The sequence below is a fragment of the Sciurus carolinensis genome, chromosome 7 (genome assembly GCF_902686445.1).
Source record: "Sciurus carolinensis chromosome 7, mSciCar1.2, whole genome shotgun sequence".
NCBI lineage: Eukaryota > Metazoa > Chordata > Mammalia > Rodentia > Sciuridae > Sciurus > Sciurus carolinensis.
In genome coordinates, this window is record NC_062219.1 from 110,963,005 (window position 1) to 110,986,091 (window position 23,087).

At 33.2% G+C, this 23,087-nt stretch overlaps 1 protein-coding gene across 7 annotated transcripts in view; it reads left to right on the forward strand.

Moving 5' to 3' along the window:
* Positions 1–23,087, forward strand: part of Supt3h (SPT3 homolog, SAGA and STAGA complex component) — a 487,114-nt gene that overhangs the window by 210,273 nt on the left and 253,754 nt on the right. For all 7 annotated transcript variants that reach the window (XM_047559654.1, XM_047559657.1, XM_047559656.1 and 4 more), the window contains exon 3: positions 17,999–18,083. In XM_047559654.1, the coding sequence (XP_047415610.1) occupies positions 17,999–18,083 (85 nt within the window). The remainder of the gene's footprint in view (positions 1–17,998; positions 18,084–23,087) is intronic.

Below are 23,087 nucleotides of genomic sequence, written 5' to 3' on the forward strand. Positions count from 1 at the left end.
TTGGATAAGGTGTTTGCATAAATTGGAAACTTGAGAAGGAAAAACAAGATGTTTTAACATCTAACTATGGCCTTGATCAGTCAGCTTCCTGTAGGTGAATATAAAGCAACTCAAAGGTAAATTTTCTTTAACATTCCTAGTAAACTCACATTTTCAGAGATTTTTCCCTCAAAACAAAGAATGAAGGTAATTTGAGTCCCTCTTAATAATCATAATACATCCTACATGGTTTAAAAGTTAAGTGATTCATGGATATTCTTAAAATAATTTAAAAAGCAATGTAACCATTTTGTGGTAGCCTTGATGTTACTGCCTGATCTCATTTAAAATTTTTTTTGTAGTTATAGATGGACAGCATGCCTTTATTTTATGTTTAATTTTTATGTGGTGCTGAGGATCGAACCTAGTGCCTCACACATGCTAGGCAAGCTGTCTGCCACTGAGCTGCAGCCCCAGCCCTGACCTCATTTTGTAATGAGTGGCTTTGAACCAAAATAATGCCCCAATTTCTCCTCCCCTGCTCCCTGCTTTCCTCTTCCCTTCTTCCTCTCTTTTTTCCTTTTCCTAATGAAGTGAGACTGTTCTACCTTTTAAATAATTAAGAAACCATTTATTGAAAATGTTAAAGCAAAAGTCCTGTAGGGCAAGAGTTCCTGAATAAGGTAGGTATGCTTTTATTTGATTTAAGAAAAATGTATTATTTAATGTGAAACTTCATCATGAAATTAACAGATCTAAATGAATTTTCTGGTTGGTTATGTTTTCTCTATTTGGAAGCAAGGTGGTGTTACTGGTTGTTACTTGGATTATTCAGGAGACTTAATAAGCAGATTACCAAGTGAACGTTGAGGATGCCAGGGCCCACTAATTGAGGCAACTCATCTATTTCATGATATTTTCACCTTGCACCAAAAGGCAACAAGATAGGTAAACATGCTTTTATCTTTCCAAATTTTGCCTGCTACCAAGCCAAAGAATATTTGGTTTGAAGTAAAATGGGAAAAAGACAAGGAATGACTTGTTTTGTAGCCGTATCATGCTTGCAATGTCAATTTTATTTTAACATAATGATTTCTTAATGCATGAGTTCATTTTATTTTGGAGTTAGTATTTTATTTGTTCATTAAATGGTGACATGTTGAGTACTGTAGTGTTTGATTTACAAAGTGGAAAATAGTCTTACTATTTTGATATGTTTGTATATTAGTTTCCTAGGGCTTCTATAATAAAGTTAAACAAAAAATGTAAAATATTGGAAACTTATTGTCCACAACTTAAGAGGCTAGATTTCTAAAATCATGCTTTCTGAAGACTCCAGGGGAGAAACCAGTCTGATCTCTTCCATCCTCTCATGTTTGCTTGCAGTCCTCGGCATTCATTGGCTTTTAGATGTTATGCTCCTATTACATTGCTGTCTTCTCTGTGTGTATCTTTGTGTCATTTCTCCTCTGTGAGTCGGTTCACTTGTTCTATTTTTCATAAGAATACCAGTCCTGTCCAAGTCATATTTCCAAATCAGGTCGTATTCTGAAGTATTGGGGAAGGAGTAGGATTTCCACCCATTCCAGTATTTTAAAAATTAGTAAGCTATACATTAAAACAAGAGCATACAGCTTAATTGCTTATTTTCTACAAGTTTTGACAATTTTTAAAATTTTAGATGAATAGTTTTCTTCCACATACTAATTACATTGTAACGGTAATACATATCATGATCCTTCAATCAACCCAAACCCTAGCTTAAACACTTCTTTGAAGTAGTTTTCTTGACTTTCCTTTCTTATCTCTCTGAACAACAATAACTAATTGAAAAGGAAAACTATATTTATTTGTATGTGCACTTACCAGTGTGCTACATTCTATTTCCGCAAGGACTTGATGTTATTCCTGGTTGCATTTCTGAACCTTTATGCTCCTGGTTGATGCTCAATGAATATTGTTAAACTGGATTCATTAAACTTACTTATAAATTAAGATACATATGTATGTATGTGTTGGGCATTTTAAATAAGGAAACTCAATAAAGAAAACAGGACTAAATTTAGTGTTACACTTACATGTAGAGTTTTGGATCTGACCTGTTAAATAATACGATTCTTTAAATATTTAATTAATGTAATGAAATTTACTGTAGGTTTTCAATATGCTAATGATAAAGCTGAAAATAGAATATATACATTCCAAATTTCTACCTTTCATTTTCATTGTACATCTCAAAATGAAAGACTAGCAGTTTGCAAATTGGATCTCAATGCATAATACTCAATGTGATTTCAGCTGTGAAGACACAGGTGAACTACCCCTCCTTATCTAATTTTAAAATATTTTCTTGTTATATTAATCTTCGATAACACTCCAAATTTGTTTTTTTTTATAGAATTTTGAAACAAAATTATAAGGTTAGGAACAACCTTCTTTTATCTTTTCTTTTTTTAATATTTATTTGGTGATTTAGCTTTAAGTCTTAGCTTTGTTACCTAGTCACTAGGATAAAATTAATTACCAAAATAAAATTTGGTGATGGTAGATTTAGAACTCTTTCAAAGTCTTTTTTTTTGGGGGGGGGTTGTTATGCACATTTTTTTTAATGGTTTGTTCTATTTAGTTATACATGACAGCAGAATGCATTTTGATTTATTCTACACAAATGGGGTACAACTTTTCATTTTTCTGGTTGTACATAATGTAGAGACACATCCTTTATGTAATCATACATGTACATAGGGTAATGATAGTCACATTCCACCATTTTTCCTCCTCCCTGACCCCTTCCCTCCCCTCATTTCCCCAATCCACCATTCCTTCATTCTTCACTTACACCTTACCCTCTCCTCCATTATGTATCAGCATTCACCTATCAGAGAAAACATTCGGCCTTTGGTTTTTTGGGGATTGGCTTATTTCACTTAGCATGATATTCTCTAACTCCATCCATTTAACCTGCAAATGCCATAATTTTATTCTTCTTTATGGCTGAGTAATATTCCATTGTGTATATATATCACAGTTTCTTTATCCATTCATCTATTGAAGGGCATAGGTTGGTTCCACAATCTAGCTATTGTGAATTGAGCTGCTATAAACATTGATGTGGCTGCATCACTGTTGTATGCCAATTACAAATTCTTTGGGTATAAACCAAGGAGTGGGTCCTTGATCCACTTTGAGTTGAGTTTTTTGCAGGGTGAGAGACGGGCTTTAATTTCATTTTCCTGCATATGAATTTCCAGTTTTCCCAGCATCATTTGTTGAAGATACTATCTTTTTTCCATTGTATGTTTTTGGCACCTTTGTCTAGTATGAGATAATTGTATTTATGTGGATTTGTCTCTGTGTCTTCTATTCTATACCATTGGTCTACCTTCTTATTTTGGTGCCAATACCATACCATTTTTGTTACTATGGCTCTGTAGTATAAAATCTGGTATTGTGATACCTCCTGCTTCACTCTTCGTGCTAAGGACTGCTTTGGCTATTCTGGGTCTCTTATTCTTCCAAATGAATTTCATGATTGCTTTCTCTATTTCTATGAGGTACATAATTGGATTTTTAATTGGCTTGCACTGAATCTGTATAGTGCTTTTGGTAGTATGGCCATTTTGACAACATTAATTCTGCCTATCCAAAAGCATGGGAAATCTTTGCAACTTCTAAGGTTTACTTTAATTTCTTTAGTGTTCTGTAGTTCTCATTGTAGAGATCTTTGACCTCTTTTGTTAGATTGATTCCTAAGTATTTTAATTTTTTGAAGCTATTGTAGCTATTTCTAAAAGATGCCATGTAACAAAGAAAACACAACGTTTCAAAGCAGGACTTGGAATACCTCTTATGTAAAAGTATGATTTGATACTTCATCTGCTTTAGGGACTGAACTAATTCAATCCTAATTCTGGAAGTTGAAACAGAATTTTACTTAATATAAGGAGTATCTCTCCAAGAGGCAGAGGGACAGGCCTCGTTATTGTGGATTATAGGGTCTTTAGGAAGTTTTAAATAATACAGATAATTATGCGTGACATATTTAATGCACTTAATCAGTGTTTGTAAAGGAATACATTTGGTAAAGGTGTGTGTGTGTGTGTGTAAGATTGGTTTTGAGAAAGCAGATATTAAGATAACAATTAGTGATTTTCAGTAAAAGATAGCACAGGTGTTCATTGTTCTCTTCATTATATTTTTCTGTAGGTTAGGACTTTTTCAGAATAAAAGGCTGACAGGTTTGTGAAAACAGACTTTTTAAATTACTCTGTCAAAAATATTGAGACCATCATTTGAGTAGCTGAAATAAAAGGAAAAAAATGGATTTATTACAAGAGAAGAATACTGGTGAGGCAGTTTTGGTGACAAAGTATAGTGTTCTGGAATTGATAGTGTTCTGGAATTAACATCCTCTGTAGAAAAGAAGTTGTGAGAGGAAACTCTTGTTGATTGACACCCAGGGCATGTTTACTGGAAGGGATCTATTCCTGATTGACTCTGACAGAGGAACTACCATTGCTTGCTGACCCCTTGAGGAGCATTAAAACTGGTTCTAGTGACTGCTTGAAGTTCTTTAAGTCATTTTTTTCTCTTTCTCTTTTTTTTTTTTTTTCCTTCTTTTTTGTTACTAGGAATTGAATCCCAGGAATGCTTTACCACTGAGCTACATTCCTATTTCTTTTTATTTTTTATTTTGAAATAGGGTCTTGCTGAATTGTTCAAGACCTTGCCAAGTTGCTGAGGCTGGCTTCAAACTTGTCATCTTCCCACCTTGGCCTCCTGAGTGACTGGGATTATATGCATGTGCCACTGTGCCTGGCAGTGGACTTTTGCTGGTGGAAGTTTCTTCAACAGGGGGGTCACTTAAAGCTTAGTTCCTCCACATGGGGACAAGGAAAACAACAGTTTGCTCTGTTGATTTGCTCTGTTTATTTGACTCTGTCTGCTTTTCCTCTGTTCTCCAGAGCTAAAGCACCTGACTTTAAGTCAGTTTTTTCTAAGTTGATTTTTCAGTGCTATATAACTACTAAGTGGGCTTAAAAAGTGATTACCTATACAGTAAAATAGATTGAAAACCAAGATTCTTTCCTGAAGAGCCTCTCAGGCATCTCATATGGTAACATGTATTCCAGATCTAAAGAATAATAAAATATGATGCATTCTCAAACTCATTTAATTACAGAAGGTAATTTTCCCAGGACTCCATTAATCTGAGAAGTGCTGCTACAGTATTTCACACTTAAATCCATTTTGTATGGTTAATTTTCTAAAGATCTGATATTGGAAAATTCTATCTCAATGTAAACTGAGTATAGCATGTAATTATTTTTCTTAATATTGCTTAATATTGCTGATGCTCCTAACTTTCTTGAGCCTTTCCAGTTTCCACTTTATGTAATATGAGTCAAAATAACCTTTATGCTTGTTTTGCAGGACTTTTTTTTTTTTGTTTATGGTTCTAGTGATTGAAACCAAAGGCCTCATGTATGCTAAGCCCAAGCTTTACCACTGATGTATACCACCAAACCTACAGTGTGTTTTAAGTAACAATGAGAAAAGTTCTCAATGAATGTAGGATGTTATTGTTTTTATAGTTGACTTTTTGGGAGTGGGTGCTGAACCTAGGGGCCCTTTACCACTAACCTAAATCCCCAGTCCTTTCTATTTTTTATTTTGAGGCAGGGTCTCCATAAGTTGCTGAGGCTTGTCTACAACTTCCTGTTCTCCTGCTTCCACTTCCAAGTTGCTGGGATTACAGGCATGCTACCCCTGAGCCTGGCTATGGTTGATCTATTTTGAAAGTTGTAAGAAGTTAGGTTTTTTTTTTTTTTTTTTTTTTTTTTTTAAAACTATTTTCTGCAAAAGTAAGATAGTAAAAGTTTTGGGGGCCTGTGGAATGAAAGAACTCTCTTGAAACTATTGTTTATTTTTGAGAAAAATAATTGTTATACAAAGTAATTGAACCAGGCATCCCATATAACAATTTATTAATCTTAATGTTTGGTAAATGATCATATAAGACCAGTTTTGCTAATTTGTTACAGTTTTTACTTGTTTAGTATGATATTGTACTGAAGAGTTCTGAATGAGTTAAAAATTTGTAGCTTTTGCCTCTAACTGAATTTGTGACTTTGAGTGGTTACTTAACTTTTTGGACCTGTTTTTTATCTGTGTAAAACAAAATGAATGGACTGACTGTTGGGTCCTTCCTTGACCACATTCAGTGATTATGGTACTCATTCATTATCTTTCCTATTCCTCAAACAGTATTTATAAGCATTATCTTTATATTGTATTGAAGTTTGAAGATGGGAATATTGGCTTCTTAGAAATATAGGATACATGAGAAAAATTATCTTACATATTATAGAATAATATGGATATCTTGCTATGTTTATAAATTTCCTTAGATGGACATTTTCCTGCTTTGTGTTCTGATAATTCTGTATGAGCTTTTATAAATTGGTTTTTATGAAATATTATTTATATTTCTTTTCTGTTTCTTGAAAACTATTTCCCACATCAAAAATTAATAAATACCCTTTTTAATATTTCACCTATTCCCCATCTCAAATTTCCTATCTCCTATTCTAATAGTTCTATACTGCCTTATTTTCTGTCATCTTTTTTAGTGTACAGATTATATAGTAATTTATTATGTATACTGTTTTTTATGTCCTTCCTTTATAGAAATGTAAAGTTTACTGTGTTTTTGCTATTTTGTTTGCTGATGTATCCTAAGTAACTAGAGCAGTAGTGGGTACAACTAGACATTCAATAAAATTTTTTTTGGGGGGCGGTACCAGGGATTGAACCCAGGGGTGCTTAACCACTGAGCTACATCCCATCCCTTTAAAAATTTTTTTTTTTAGTTTGAGAGTGAGTCTCACTAAGTTGCTGAGGCTAGTTTTGAATTTGCTGTCCTCCTGCCTCAGCCTCCTAAGTCCCTGGGATGATAGGTATGCCCCATTGCACCAGGCCAGGACACTAAAAAAATATTGATCTAGTGATTAATACCTGTAGATGACTTGTGTTGACTTTTTCAAAATGTTTCCCTGTTACCTTTTGTTCTATTTAAAAAAAATTCTATATATATACTAGTATGTCTATACTTTTCCATATCAGTGTTATTTAAATAAATATATTTTACATTGCTTTAGATAGTTATTCTTATTTTATGGAATGTAATAAGATTCTAAAAATATTCTCAGTTAATACATATCAGAAACGGGGAATTGATTGTTCAGGAGTCAAGCAAGTAAATGATAAAAATATATTGCTAGGAAATCTCTTGTCTTAGATGTTTATATTATACTTAGATTTACCTATAACTTTGGTTTCCTCAAAGCTACTATAAATTGAATTAATTTCTTCCCTTGAGAAAGGAAGATTAGAGGTATATCGAAGAATAAGGATAGTTGGCATATGTTTGTTTCTAATTGCTGTAAATGACTGATCATGACCAAACTTCTGCACTCCCTCACTCCCTTGGACAGTGGGCAGATCAGTCTCAACCAATAATGGACAAAATTGATGCACGCAGTAGGATGTCTTCATGTGCATGTGCAGTCTAGTGCTAGGTAACTGCTGATGAGAGTTCATGTTTGGGCTGTAGCTTGTTTTTCACTCTAATTCCAGTTAGGCGAAATTTGTGGGTACTATAATAATATCTAGTCTATAAAAGTGTAATCAAGTAAATGCTTTGAAGGGAAAAAGGAAACTTTATTTTGGGGAAGGAAAATCATCCAGGGTCTTCTTACAAGCAGTAGTCATACAGTGTTCATTCCAAAATATTGTCAGTTACCTGGGGGTAGGAAAACATCCAGAAAACCAGAGCTAATAAAAAAAGAAAAAAAAAAAAAAAAAAAAAAAAAAAGAAAGAAAGAAAAGTAACTAGCTCCCAAGACCACAGCAATTACTTAACCACAGCATCCAGAATAATTTAACCACATTAGTGTTTGTAGGCAGTGGAAGTATTGAAAGCAGCTCAGCATCCAGAAGAAGTACACATGTTGTTGAAGAAATATCTATTTGTGTATTGTTTTATATTTGGTTTCTGTATACTTCAGTCATAGATCTGCTATGAACCTTCTGTTCTTGGTAAATGACACAGATTATTAATAAACTTAACCACTTTCTTTTTCAGAAGGTCTTTAATTAAAACTTAATATGTACTTTTCTTCTGTTCCTTATCAGAGCTTAAATATTTTAAAACAAGTCACTTTAGATTCAAAACTGAATTCATCTATTAAATGTACTGAGGAAAAAAAACTGTAAAATGCTATGATAATATTCTCAGGCTTTTGTAAAAATGGATTGTGTCTTGGAAATTATTTCTACATAAAACACCAAGAATAAATTATAGGCCTTTCTCCTCTCTTCCTGTTTTTATTCACTTATTTTGTTGTTTCCTGTTTTTTTTTTTTTTTAAGAAACTAGTCCTTTTTATTGATGTAATCAATAGAACATTTCCTGTTTTTTAAATTTTTTTCTCTCAATTTCATGATTGTTGACCAATTTATTCTGCATGATTTTCTTATAATAGTGTCACCTCATTCTTGAAGACATAGATTTTAGGATTTAAGGATTGTCGTTGCTTTTATAAGCTAATATCAAGTATTGGAAATGGCTTTTCTAAAGTTACCCAATCCTCTCTTTATTGTTGAGGAACTCAGATACTGAGAGTGGTCACTTGTCAGTAACAGTAGTAGCACATTGTGAACCTGTGGTGACTAGAAAGAATTTATCTAACTTATAGGATATTTGTTGTTTTTATCATAACTTCTTTACCTTCCTTTATAGATGGTGGTTGGAATGTAGTGTAAAGCAGATCTGCTATTGAAACATCCAAGAATCAAATAGAAAAGAAAGAACAAAGAGATGTTGCTGTAATAATGTATGCTGCTTCTTGGTTGCTTACCTCTGGGTACAAACACGCATATGGTTAAGTTATTCTGGATCTACTACTATTTCCCATCCTTGTGTTTAATTGAAGATTACATTCTTGCAATCTTCTTAGTTGGATACTGGCCATGTGAAGTACATGAGTTTTTCTGGGCTCACCCCTCTGGCCAGTCTTTTATGTGGGTGCTGCTTCTTTCTCTGAGTTAAAGTAGTAACAACAGTCATCTGTCAGCTGGATATCCACTCCTCATGCATTGAATTTCATGTACTTCATCCTGAACCTCAGTGCATGGAAAGAAATTATCTCTAGATGAAAGAGTATGTGCCCCATGTGCTACGTGTTTCTCTAATTTTTGGACCTTAGAACTGGAATGATAAGGGTAATTGTTTGAAAGCAAATATACAAGTTTCATTTATTATTCATTTTCCCCTATTTAAAAAAAAAAAGAAATCATTTTCTGTCTTGTCTTAGTTTTGTATAATGAATATCATGACCTATTTGCATGAATTAGGTTTATCTGTTTGGTAGAGAATAATTTGGAAAACCCCTCATCCCTAGACAAACTGAAAAAGGTTAACCATGGTAGTAACCCTATATATATACATATTTTATGGAGAGCAAAAATATTTTCTCACATCAATAAACAAAATACTTACTTTAAAAATACGTAAAAATTTTTTAACCTCCTTTGATATTTGTTTGTTTCATGTTATGCTTTTATACCAACATTGTAGGTGTTTGTATAACAAATAATCATATACATATTGCATGTATTTGCTTGAAGTATTTTTTTTTTCCCTTTTAGTTTTAGCACATTGTGAACCTGTGGTGACTAGAAAGAATTTATCTAACTTATAGGATATTTGTTGTTTTTATCATAACTTCTTTACCTTCCTTTATAGATGGTGGTTGGGATGTAGTGTAAAGCAGATCTGCTATTGAAACATCCAAGAATCAAATAGAAAAGAAAGAACAAAGAGATGTTGCTGTAATAATGTATGCTGCTGGAGTTTGGAGTTGATTTCCTTTCACAGCTGGGATAAGTGAATGTGAGGAGGATGCATTTGCATTTATGAATACATCATCAGATACATACATTTACATAGGATCTAGAAATCAGCAAAGATTTTTTGGCAAAGGCCGGGTGCAGTGGCACATGCCTATAATCCTAGCGGCTCAGGAGGCTGAGGCAGGAGGATTGAGAATTGAAAGACAGCCTCAGCAAAAGCGAGGTTCTAAGCAACTCCATGAGACCCTGTCTCTAAATATAATACAAAATAGAGCTGGGGATGTGACTCAGTGGTGGAGTGCCCTTGAGTTCAATCTCTAGGACCCCCCCCCCCCAAAAAAAAAAAGATTTTGGCAAAGGAAATGATACTTTAGAATTTAGAGAGAGAGCCCGGCATGGTGGCACAGACCTGTAATCCTAGTGACTTGGGAGACTGAGGTTGTGTGATCGCAGGTTTGAGGCCAGCATCAGCAACCTAGACCCTAAGCAATGCAGCCAGACCCTGTCTCAAAATAAAATACACAAAAGGGTTGGGGATGTGACTCAGTGGTCAAGTGCCCCTGGATTCAATCCCTGGTACCAAAAACCACACCAAAAACCACACCAAAAAAAAAAAAAAATCCCCCCTCTCCAAAAAATAAAAAGAGTAAAAGACTAATGCCATATTTGGGAAGCAACTTCGCAAAAATAACTAACCAAAGATGACAAATAGGGGCTCAATAAAGTAAGATAGTACATAACTTGCTCCTTTGTTTTTAAACCTATCCTTCTTATATCTTTTTTTAATCTCTTTTGAAAAAGTGGTGTGAGAAACTACTGAAATGGGACTGTTATTTTGTTGAGAACACAATGCTATTTATTTATAAAAAATGGTTTATTATGTTTTGGAAATGTCTCTGTAACTAGGTCATTTTTTCATTTTTTATGGGCATTTTCTATCCGCATTTTTTTCTTATTAGATGTTTGTTTAAAGAATCTCCCACAATTTTAGACTTTAGTGGGATATGCATAACAAAAATATAAAAAGAGTTGATCATAAATCCTGTAGGCTTTTTGAAACAATGTTCCATGGTTTTCTTTACTGTATATCTTCCTGTAGTGGAACTTTACCACAAGAATGGTCTTAGTTCATACTTTGATTATGTATTGAAAAGGAAATTTTAGAGCTAACTACCTTAGTGCTCATTGAGACCATTGATTCTGGGATTGAATAAAACCAGTCTTGTTTGTGGGAGAGCAGAATTGTCTTTACCATGTCCTTTATTAAGTAGAATTGTTCTGGACTACTTGTAATCGTGGCTATCAGACTCACAGTCCTTCCTGAAATGGAATGTTATTTGTTGCTTCAGGAAACCAAGGAGTGGCAGCCTTTTCAGGAAAATTGCTGAAAGACCTTCAGAGGAGACTGGTCTAACATATGGGTGTTGCTATAGGCATCGAGGCAACACAATTGAAAGAAATGATATTAGATTCTGTTGATAGGGACTAGATATCAGTGAACACGAAGCAGGTCTTCAAAGGGAAACATAGTTAAAAGAGTTCTCTGAGTATCAATTACTTAACTCTAAGTGGCTTACAAATATTTTATAATTTGGATTTTCTCTTTAACTGACTTACAAATATTACTTATGTTACAGAGCAAAAAGGAAGTATCTAGGCCTTTGTATAGTGATTTCATTTTTATATCTTCCAGACGACCCAAACAGTATTTTACTTTGTCTCTGTATAGGAGGGTGGAAAGTGGGGTATGTGGTAGAAGTAGTGTGAGAAAAATTGAGAGAGGATAGCTGAAGTACCAAGTCTTGAAAAATTAATAAATTCATTAAATCACATTATCTGATTTTAGATTTAGTTATGTGATAGCTCATTTTAGGTTCTTACATGTATGCCAGTAAAAAATTGGTAGAAATGTCTTAACTCTTCTACAAATTTAAGTTTGTCAGTTTATCAAACTTTTTTTAAAAAATATTTTTTAGATTTTGATGAACCTTTATTTTTATTCATTTATTTATATGTGACACTAAAAATTGAACCTAGGCCCTCACACATGCCAGGCAAGTGCTCTACCACTGAGCCACAACCTCAGACCCAGTTTGTCAAATTTTTATGAGATAAAACTTGACAATTATTTGTATATTTTATTGATAAAGTTTATTGGGCCTATGAATTGAATTTGTATGACTTTGTATTTCTTTTTGTTGTTCGTTTTGTTTTTTTGCTCTACTGGGTATTGAATTCAGGTATGCTCTAACACTGAGATACCTGCCCAGCCATTTTTCTTTTTTGTTTTGAGACAGGATCTTGCTATGTCATCCAAGCTGACCTCAAACTTGTGATCATCCTGTCTCAGCCTTTTGAGTTGCTGGGAATGTTGTACTTTTTCAGTGATATTTCAAGTACCTTAAAATAATGGGAGGAAAACATACTTTAGATAGTTCAGAGAATTAAATAATGTATCATTGAACGCAAGAGAATAGTTTTGGAGTTTACTTTCCACTGTGGACTTATTTTCTTTCTATTCTGTTGGTTCTTCTTGTGCCAGTAATACACTATTTTAAATCATGGAGCTTTATAATGAGACTCGTAGAAAACATTCTCTCACTTTGTACTTCAGAAATATTTTAGCTCTTTCTGACTTTTTGGTGTTTCATGCAAAGTTTAGACCCATGTATACTTATTTTGATTGCATTTTCTACTTTTGATGTTGATAACTTTTTAATCTTAGAGCTATAAAATTTATTAGTTTGTTTTTAAATAGTCTTGATTATTTATAGTTTTCTATAATAATCAGATTGTGAATAAAGACAGTTTATTTTTTATTTTCCAGTGCATATGTAATTTAACTCTGATCTTGTTGTTCTGACTATAATTTTACATACTATATTTATCAAAAGTGATGATAGTAGGTACCCTTGTATTAGTCTATATTGTAAAGTATAGGAACACTTCTGAATATGTTTCCTATAGGATTTTGTTAGACTCCTTTCATTAGATTTGAGCAAGTAAGTGCCTTTTAGTTCTACCTTGCTAATAGTTTTGGTCATGAGTGATTGCTAAATTTAAAACACACACACACACACACACACACACACACACACACACACATATATTTTAGTTTGTCAGTGGACCTTTATTTTTTTATATGCAGTGCTAAGAATCAAACTCTCACACATGCTAGGCAAGCGCTCCTACCACTGAGCTACAACCCCAACCCATGGTTGCTAAATTTTGTTCAGTGATTTTCTTGCATCTATTGAGATGATCATATAGTTTTTTTCTCTGTTTTCTTTTTTTGTTTTGTTTTGGTTTTGGTACCAGGGATTTAGCCCAGGGGTGCTTTACCACTGAGCCACAACTCTGGTCCTTTTTATGTTTTATTTTGAGACAGGGTCTTGCTAAATTGCTGAGAACTCACAATCCTCCTGGCTCAGCGTCCCAAGTCACTGGGATTACACTTATGCAACACCATACCTGGCCTCTTTTTCATTTTTTTAGAGTGTAGTTTTATTAATAGGTTTATTTGATGTTGAGCTCCTACTCTCCTATTTGTCAGGTTTCTCCAGAGAACCAGGTCTACTACACACACACACAAACACACACACACAGAGTTTATTATAACGTATTGCCTCATGCAAATCTCTTGGGTGAGACGTTCCAAGTTTTGCCATCAGTACCACTGGCAACTCAAAAGAGCCTGCGGTATATAGTTCAACTTCTACTCCAAAGACCTAAGAAGCAGAATAGTTGAGAATATAAGCTCCAGTTTTAGTTTAAGTCTGAATCCTCACGATAAGAAAAGACCACTATCCCTGCTTGGAGACAATTAGGAAGACGGAGTGAATTTTCCCTTACTCAGCCTTTTGGTTTATTCTGGTCTGCAGTGGATTGGTTGAGGCCAATTCTCACAGGAAAGGGCACTTTGGTTGAAACAATCTACAGATACAAATGCTAATCTCATAAAGAAACACTCTCACCAAACATACATAGAATAACATTTAACGAAACATCTGGACATCCTGTGACCTAGTCTGATTGACACATAAAATTAATCATCACTAGAATAATCTTTACTTGGTTATGATTTATTATCCTTTTCTTTTTAATACATTACAATATTCAGTTTACTATTTTTTAAGCTTGTATAAATGAGCGAAATTATAATCTTCATTTCTTTTATAATCCTTTTCTGATTTTGATACCAAAGGTATACTAGGCTCAAAAAATGAGATTGATAGTGTTTCTATTCTGAGTTGTGTAAAGTTAAAATGATCTATTTTTGCAAATTTGGTAGATCCTAACAAGTGAGGGAAATTTAATTTTATTTGCTGATTTGCTTTCTTTCAAATTCATAGGACTACTTAGTTGTTCCTTTTCTTCTTGGATTGGTTTTGGTCATTTATATTTCCTAGAAATTTATCCCTTTTACTACACTATCCAAATTTGTGGCATAGCTTTGGTCATGATAGTCTCTTATTATCTATCCTTTGTTATGGTTAATTTTCTCAGATGTGTTGTTGAACACAAATTTTTTTTAGCTCAATGAAATCTGTTCTTAGATCCATTAAGTTCTTATTCTATTAAAAATTGTAGTAAAATACACATGGTATAAATTTACCATTTTAACTCTTCCAAAGTAAACAATTCAGTGACATCAAATATATTCACAGTGTCATGCAGCCCTCACCACTGAACTTTGGCAGAAATTTTCATTATCCCAAACCGAAATTTTGTACCCATAAAGCAATAACTCTCCATTTCTCTTTTTTCCCATATTCTATTTTCTCTCTATGAATTTTCCCACCCTAGATGTCTTATATAAGAAAGATTATCCAATATGTGCCATTTTGCATCTGATTTATTTCATTTACCTTATTTTCACGTTCAGTTTATGTATCTTTATGTGCCAGGTCTTCCTTTTCATGACTGATTAATTTTCCATTATATGTGTATAGTATGTTTTGTCCATCCATTCATACATTCGTGGATACATCAGTTGTTTCCACATATTGGCTTTTGTGAAGAATGTTGTGAACATTGTGTGCAAGTAGTTTTTGAATCTCCTTTCTATTTTTCTGTGTATGTTACATAGTCGTGGAATTGCTGTACAAATTCTGCGTTTAACGTTTTCATGTTTCACCCTACTTTTTCCCACAGCTGCTACACATTTCAGCAGTGTGCAAGGTTTCCAGTTTCTTCACATCCACCCTATTTTTAAAAAGGATGATGATGATGATGATGGTTATGATTAAATACTAACCATTCCTGGTGGTATGAAAAGGCTTCTCATGGTTTTTATCCATTTTCCTCAGAACTGATGATATCGAACATCTTTTCAAGTTGTTTTGGTCATTTGTATATCTTCTTTGGGAGAATATATGTTTGAATCCGTTGCCCATTTTTAAATGGTTTGTGTTGTTTTGTTATAGGAAATCGTTATTCTGAATATTAATTTGATATATGATTTGTAAATTCTTTTATTCTGTGGGTTGTCTTTTGACACACTTGATGGAGTTCTTTCTTCTACAATTTTTGTAATTTTACCTTTTATATTTATGACTTTCATTCAGTTTTACATTTATCATTATATATGGTACAAAATAAGGATCTGATTTAATTCTTTTGTTTGCAGTTATCTAACCACAGTATCATTTGTTGAAGATTGTTCTTTACACTGGGTGGTCTCAGTACCCTGGTCGAAATAAATTTACCATTTATGTTAGGGGTTTTTTGTGGACTCTGTTTTTTTTTGTTCTGTTTGTCTACAAGTCTGTTCTTATACTAGAATCACATTGTTTCAATTACTGTACCTTTATAGTTTTAAATCCCAAAGTGATATTCCCCAAATTTGTTAATCTTTTCACAGTTGTTTTTGGTCATTCAGTGTACTTTGAATATCCAAATGGGCTCTTCTGTTTCTTCAAAAAATACCATTAACGTTTTGATAGGATTTTGCTTTAAATCTATTATGAGATTTTAGGTAATGTCCTTTTAACGAACAGTATTCTTCCAAGCCATGAACAAAAGATGTCTTTTCACTTACTTATGTATACTTTTTGTTTGGATGTCATCCTCAATTTCTTTCAGCAGTCTTTTTATAGTTTTCAGTACAGAAATCTTTCACCTGCTTTGTTAAATGTATTGCTAAGTATTTTATATTTTGTATCATTGTGAAGGTGTTTTTTAATTTCTTTTTCAGATTATTCATTGCTAATGTATAAAAACATGAACTGATGTTTCACAAGCTGATTTTATATACCTCAACTTTGTTGAGTTAGTTTACTCTGACAGTCTTTTTGTCCCGAAATCTGTAAATAGAGATTATTTTCCTTATTCCTTACAAATTTGGATTTGTTTTCTTTTTTGTGGAGTTGGTCTGGCTAGAACTTATATAGCACTGTATTGAATAGAAATGGCAAAATATGGACACCCTTCTTTTGAGGATTATCTTAGTTGACAGGCTTTCCATTTTTCACAATTGAGTATGTTATCTGTAGGTTTTGCATATAGTCTTTATTGTGTTGAGGAGGTTCTCCCATTAATTTTTAAAATACTATTGTATTTTTCACCTGTATTTCTCCTTGGTGCTTTTAAAAATATAACCAGCCAATTTGCTGTTTCTGTTCCTGTTTGTTCTTTTCATTTTTTAAAACATGAGTTACATGATTAATTTATTATTTCATTTTTCTGGCACATGTAGGCTTTATGGGTCTGATTCTACCATTTGTTGCTCCTGCTCACTTTCATTCATGATTATTTGTTTCCTAGGGTATGTTGTAAATTATAATTTTGAAGTAATGATCCTTGATATGTCCTCCACGGGAATGCTTTCAGATCTTTGTTTAAATATGTTCAAGGGATTCTGCCAGGCACCTACCTATGAGTGCTATCAATATAAATCACTTCAAACTAATTTTTTGCTTTACTATGTTTTTAGTCTACATGGGTATTAAAGTATTCTGACTTCATACAAGTGAATTTATAGTTAACAATTATAAGGGAAGATTTTTGTTTCTTCATTGCAGACTCTTGATAGGTAAAGTATATTTTGTTTTGTTACTGGGGATTGAACCCAGGGCCTATCTACTACTGAGCTACATCTCTAGTCTTTAAATGTTTTATTTTGATTCAGGGTCTCATCAAATTGCTAAGGTCTCACCAAATTGGCCTTGAACTTGTTATCCTCCTGCCTCATCTTCCTGGGTTGATGGGATTATAGGCATGTACTTGCCCTGCTCCAGTTGAAGTACATTTTTAAAATGGATATTTGCCTAGTTCACACACTAAAAATGTTACCATTAGTGGCTATTAGCTTTCTCAACTTTATGTTAGGTTCATTAACTGGACTTCTTACCTTACTTAGGACTATTTTCTTTCCTATACTTCGAATACTGTGCTAGTTCAATCCCAGGCTCTGGTTTGCTATCAAAGAAGCCTTTTAATAAAATTGGGTCCAGAGCACTTATTTTTTGGAACTGTACTTTGTCGTCTTATGTGACTTCTGTTTTGTCTTCACTACAGCTACTTAAAACATGCTTTAAATCAAAGATTTTAATACATTATTTTGCATTTCAAGTGTTTCTTACTTTGGAGGAAGTGTCTGCACATCATCATGTCTGTGGTATGAAAGAAGACTTGAAAGACCAATTTGTAATCCATTCTTGATAGTCTACCAGTTTGCAATTGTAAACCATAATTGATGTGATTTTCATAGCAGTTTTCAGTGTTTATTGGATCACATGTTTTTATAACCTTTTATGTGGCTATTTTTCTCTTGTATTGATGATTTGGATGTGATTACATGAATTTTCGGTTGCCAATATTCTGAAGTAGTTGTTTACTAGCTTGCATTTTGACAGAGTAAATGCCATTTAACATATTATATAATCAAGAAATAGTGTAGATAATACTGCACTCTTCCTTCGAAATGACACCTTGTGTAGGAAACATTTTTTTCTCAATAAAAACTTTTATGTCCATTTGATCATTTGAGAGAAAAATTTGTAGTCTCTTTATTTAATTCTTAAAATATATATCTTTTACTTTTTTGCTTTTCTTCATTTGCAGTTCTTAATATTGGTGTGTTTAAATTTCTTTTTCTTTTGCAGGTTTTCTTTAGGTGATGCTAGGAGACCTCTTTATGAAACAGCAGTTTTGGTAGAAGATGTGGTACACACTCAATTAATTAATCTGGTAAGAGCATATAATCTTATTTGGTATGCGTTTATAATCTGTTTGGTATATCTTTTGCGCACACTGCTTATATATGAGATTGCAACCCAAATAAAGAAGTTTAAATTTTTTTTAAATCAGCAAATCTTTTTTGTCATTTTTATTGAGATATAATTTATGTATAACAGTAGGTACAAGTTAATTGCATAATTTGATGAGTTTTGACAATGTGTTATTGTCATTAGCTACAAGAACAATCATGATACAGAAATTTCCCACCATGTAAAAATAATTGCTTGTTTCCCTATGCAGTTAATCTTTTTATCCCAACCTCTGGTGCTTAGCATCCAATGATTTACTTATATATATATATTTTTTTTTAATTTCAAGGAATATAGTTATTTAATGGGCTTCTTATTCAAAAGAATTTTTAAATTTGTTCTAATTAGATATACATGACAGTAGAATGCATTTTGTTACATCATACATAAATGGAGTATAATATCACTTCTCATTTTTTTGGTCATACATGATGTAGAGTTATAGAGGTCATGTAATGATATAGGCACATAGGGTGATAATGTCCGATTCATTCTACTATCATTCGTACCCCCATGCCCTTTCTCCTCCTTTCATTCCCCTTTGTCTATTCCACAGTACTTCTATCCTCCCCACCCCATTGTGAATTAGCATTCACATATAGAGAAAACATTCAGTCTTTGGTTTTTTGGGATTGGTTTATTTCACTTAGCATAATATTCTCCAGTTCCATTTATTTACTGGAAAATGCCATAATTTCATTCTTATTTATATATGAGTAATATTCCATTGTGTAAACATACCACAAATTCTTTATCCCTTCTTCTGTTGAAGGGCACCTAGCTTGTTTCCATAGTTTAGCTATTGTCAGTTGAGCTGCTGTAACATTGATGTGGCCATGTTATTCTTGTAAACTGATTTTGAGTCCTTTCAGTATAATCTGAGGAGTGGGTAACTGGGTCAATAGGTGGTTTCAGTCCCAGCATTTCTGGAGAATCTCACCATACCACTTTCCATAATGGTTGTACCAATTTGCAGTTCCACCAGAAATGTATGAGTGTACCTTTACCCGACATTCTCACCAACATTTATTGTTGCTTGTATGCTTGATAATTGCCTCTCTGACCAGAGTGAGATAGAATCATAGAATCGTAGAGTAGTTTTTATTTGCATTTCTCTAATTTCTGGAGATGTTGAACATGTTTTCATATATGTGTTGATCGATCATATTTCTTCTTCTGTGAAGTGTCTGTTGAGTGCCTTAGCCCATTTATTGATTGGGTTATTTGTTTTATTGGTGTTAAGTTTTTTGAGTTCTTTATATATCCTGGAGATAATGCTGTATCTGAGGTGCTTGTGGTAATGATTTTATCCCATTCTGTAGGCTCTCTCTTCACATTCTTGATTGTTTTATTTGTTGTGAAGAAGCTTTTTAGTTTGGTTCCATCCCGTTTATTGATTCTTGTTGTTACTTCTTGCGCTTTAGAAGTCTCGTTGAGGAATTTGTTTCCTAAGCCAACATAATGGAGACTTGGGCCTACTTGCCTACTTTTTCTTCTAGTAGGCACAGGTTCTCTGGTCTAATTCCTGGGTCCTTGATCCACTTTGAGTTGAGTTTTGTGCAGGGTGAGAAATAGGAGTTTGATTTCATTTTGCTACATATGGATTTTCAGTTTTCCCAGCACCATTTGTTGAATAAGTTATCTTTTATCAATGTATGTTATCAATGTATGTTTTTGGGCCTTTGTCTAGTATGAGATAATTATATTTATGTGGGTATGTCTTTGTGTTTTCTGTTCTGTACCATTGGTCTACATATCTGTTTTGGTGCCAGTACCATGCTGCTTTTGTTATTGTGGCTCTGTAGTATAATTTAAGGTCTGGTATTGTGATGCCTCCTTCTTCACTTTTCTTGTTAAGAATTGCCCAGCTATCCTAGGTCTCTTATTTTTTTAAGTGAATTTCATGATTGTCTTTTCTATTTCTATAAAGAATGTTATTGGGATTTTAATAGGAATTGCATTAAATCTATATAATGCTTTTGGTAGTATGGCCATTTTGACAATGTTAATTGTGTCTGTCCAGGAGCATGGGAGATATTTCCATGTTCTAACGTTGTCTTCAGTTTCTTTCTTCAGCGTTCTGTAACTTTCATTGTAGAGGTCTTTCACCTCTTTTGTTAGATTGATTCCCAAATATTTATTTTTTTGAGGTTATTGTGAATGGGTAGTTTTCCTAATTTCTTATTCAGTGAATTCATTGCTGGCATATAAGAATGCATTTGATTTATGGGTGTTAATTTGTATCCTGCCACTTTGCTGAATTCATTTATGAGTTCTAGAAGTTTTGTGGTAGAATTTTTTGGATCTTCTAAATGTAAAAAAAATACTTAGAGGTAATTGGGAATAGTGATACAACATATCAAAATCTCTGGAACACTAGGAAGGCAGTTCTAAGAGGAAAGTTCATTGTATTGAGCTCATTCATTAAAAGAATAGAAACTCAACGAACATCTCAAAGCCCTAGAAAAAGAACAAATAAACACCAAAAGCAGAAGACAGGAAATAATTAAAATCAGAGCAGAAATCAATGAAATTGAAACAAAAGAAACAATTCAAAAATTTGACAAAAAAGTTGGTTCTTTGAAAAAAATAAGTAAAATTGATAACCCCTTAGCCACATTAATGAAGAGAAAGAGAGAAAACTTAAGTTACTAAAATTCATGATGAAAAAGGAAATATTGTGATGGACACTATTGAAGTACAGAAGATAATTAGAAACTATTTTGAAAATTTGAAATTCAATAAAATAGAAAATCTTGAAGACATCATAACTTTCAAGAGACATAAGACCTACCTAAACTGAATCAGGACATACACAGTTTAGACAGATTGCTTTCAAGCAGTGAAATAGAGGATGCTATCAAAAGCCTATCAAACAAGAAAAGCCCAGGACCAGATGAATTCTCAGACAAGTTCTACAAGACCTTTAAAGAGGAATTAACAGCAATACTCCTCAAATTATTCCATGAATTAAAAAAGGGGGAAACCCTTCCAAACTCATTCCATGAGGCTAGTATCACCCTTATACCAAAACCAGACAAAGACTCATCAAGAAAAGAATATCCCTCATGAACATAGATGCAAAAATTCACAATAAAATTCTGGCAAATTGCATACTTCTTGTATTATATTAAAAAGGTATGTATTATATTAAAAAGATAGTATATCATGATGAAGTGGGGTTCATCCCATGGATGCAAGGTTGGTTCAACATCTGGAAATCAATGAATGTAATTCATCACATCAATAGGCTTAAAGACAAGTATCATATGATCATCTCAATAGATGCAGAACAAGCATTTTACAAAATACAGCACCCTTCATGTTCAAAACACTAGAAAATCTAGGGATAGTAGGAACATACCTTGACATTGTAAAAAATATATGTGCTTAACCCAGTGCCAACATTGATCATTCTAAATGGAGAAAAATTGAAGCATTCCCTCTAAGAACTGAAACAAGACATGGATGCCCTCTTTCACCACTTTTATTTAAAATTGTTCTTGAAGCTCTATCCAGAGAAATTAGAAGAAAGAAATTAAAAGGATATGAATAAGAAGAACTCTATCACTATTTGCTGATGACACGATTCTGTATTTAGAAGACCAAAAAAATTCCGCCAATGATCTACTTTCTATCATTTTATCAGTACACTTTTTTCTTTTAGAATTATTAAAATATTTTTTTATTTTGAATTTTAGACTTATATAAAAATTTTGCAAATTGTCCTATGAATTCCCAGATATTATTCAGCTTTCTTTAATGTTGGCATCTTTCATGATTATAATAATGACCAGAACTAGGATATAACATTGTTATAATACTATTTACCCATATTACTTGAATTTTATCCATTTTCTCACTAATTATGTTCAATGTCCCCTTTTATGTTCTAAGACCCAATTCAGGATACCATGGTACTTTAGGTATCATGTCTTTATTGTCTCTATCTTTATGATTTCCTATTGTAGTTCATTAGTATTTCATTTCTTTCATGTCCTTAGTAGTTTTGAAAACTACTGGTTAGTTATTTTATAGAGTGCTCTTCTCTTTCCATTGTTGCATTGTTTTCTTATGATTAGAATGAAGTTATGAACTTTTGGCAAGTTTACCACAGAAGTAATGGATCCTTCTTTGTGTATCTTATTAAGGGGTTCATGGTGTTGATATGTCATATGAATGATATTACCTTTGAGAATTTATTTAAGGTGGTATGTGCTCAGTTTCTATGCTGTAAAATTATATAGTTTTTGTTTTTCATGCTTGGGATAAACCTAGGGCCTTGCACTTGCTAAGTATGTGTTCTACCACTGAGCTATACCCCTATTTCATGTTACTGTGTTTTTAAAAAATATTTTTATTGGTGAAATATAATTATACATAAAAGTAGACTTATTGTGATATGTTCACATATACACATTACAAAATTCGGTCTGTTTAATTCCCCGGTGCCACTTCCTCCTCTTCCTTCTCCTTGATCCCCATTCTCTGCTCTGCTGATCTCCTTTCTGTTTTCATGAAATCCCTTTTTCTCTCAGCTTCCATGTATGAGAAAACATAATGACCTTTGACTTTGTGTCTGGTTTATTTCGTGTAGCACGATGTTCTCCAGTTCTTTCCATTTTCCTGCAAAAGACATAGTTTAATGTCCTTTATGGTTGAGTACAACTCTTTTTTGTATATATACATATATACCACACTTTTTTCCCATTCATTCATTGTTGGACACTTAGGCTGGTTTCATCGTTTACCTGTTGTAAATTGTGCTGCTGTAAACATGGGTGTGCATGTATCACTTAATATTATGGTAGATGACTTTAATTCTTTAGGATAGATTCTGGAGTGTGATACAGCTGGGTCATATAGTGGTTTTATGCCTAGTCTTTTGAGGAACCTCCCTGCTAGTTTCCAGAGTAGGTGTACA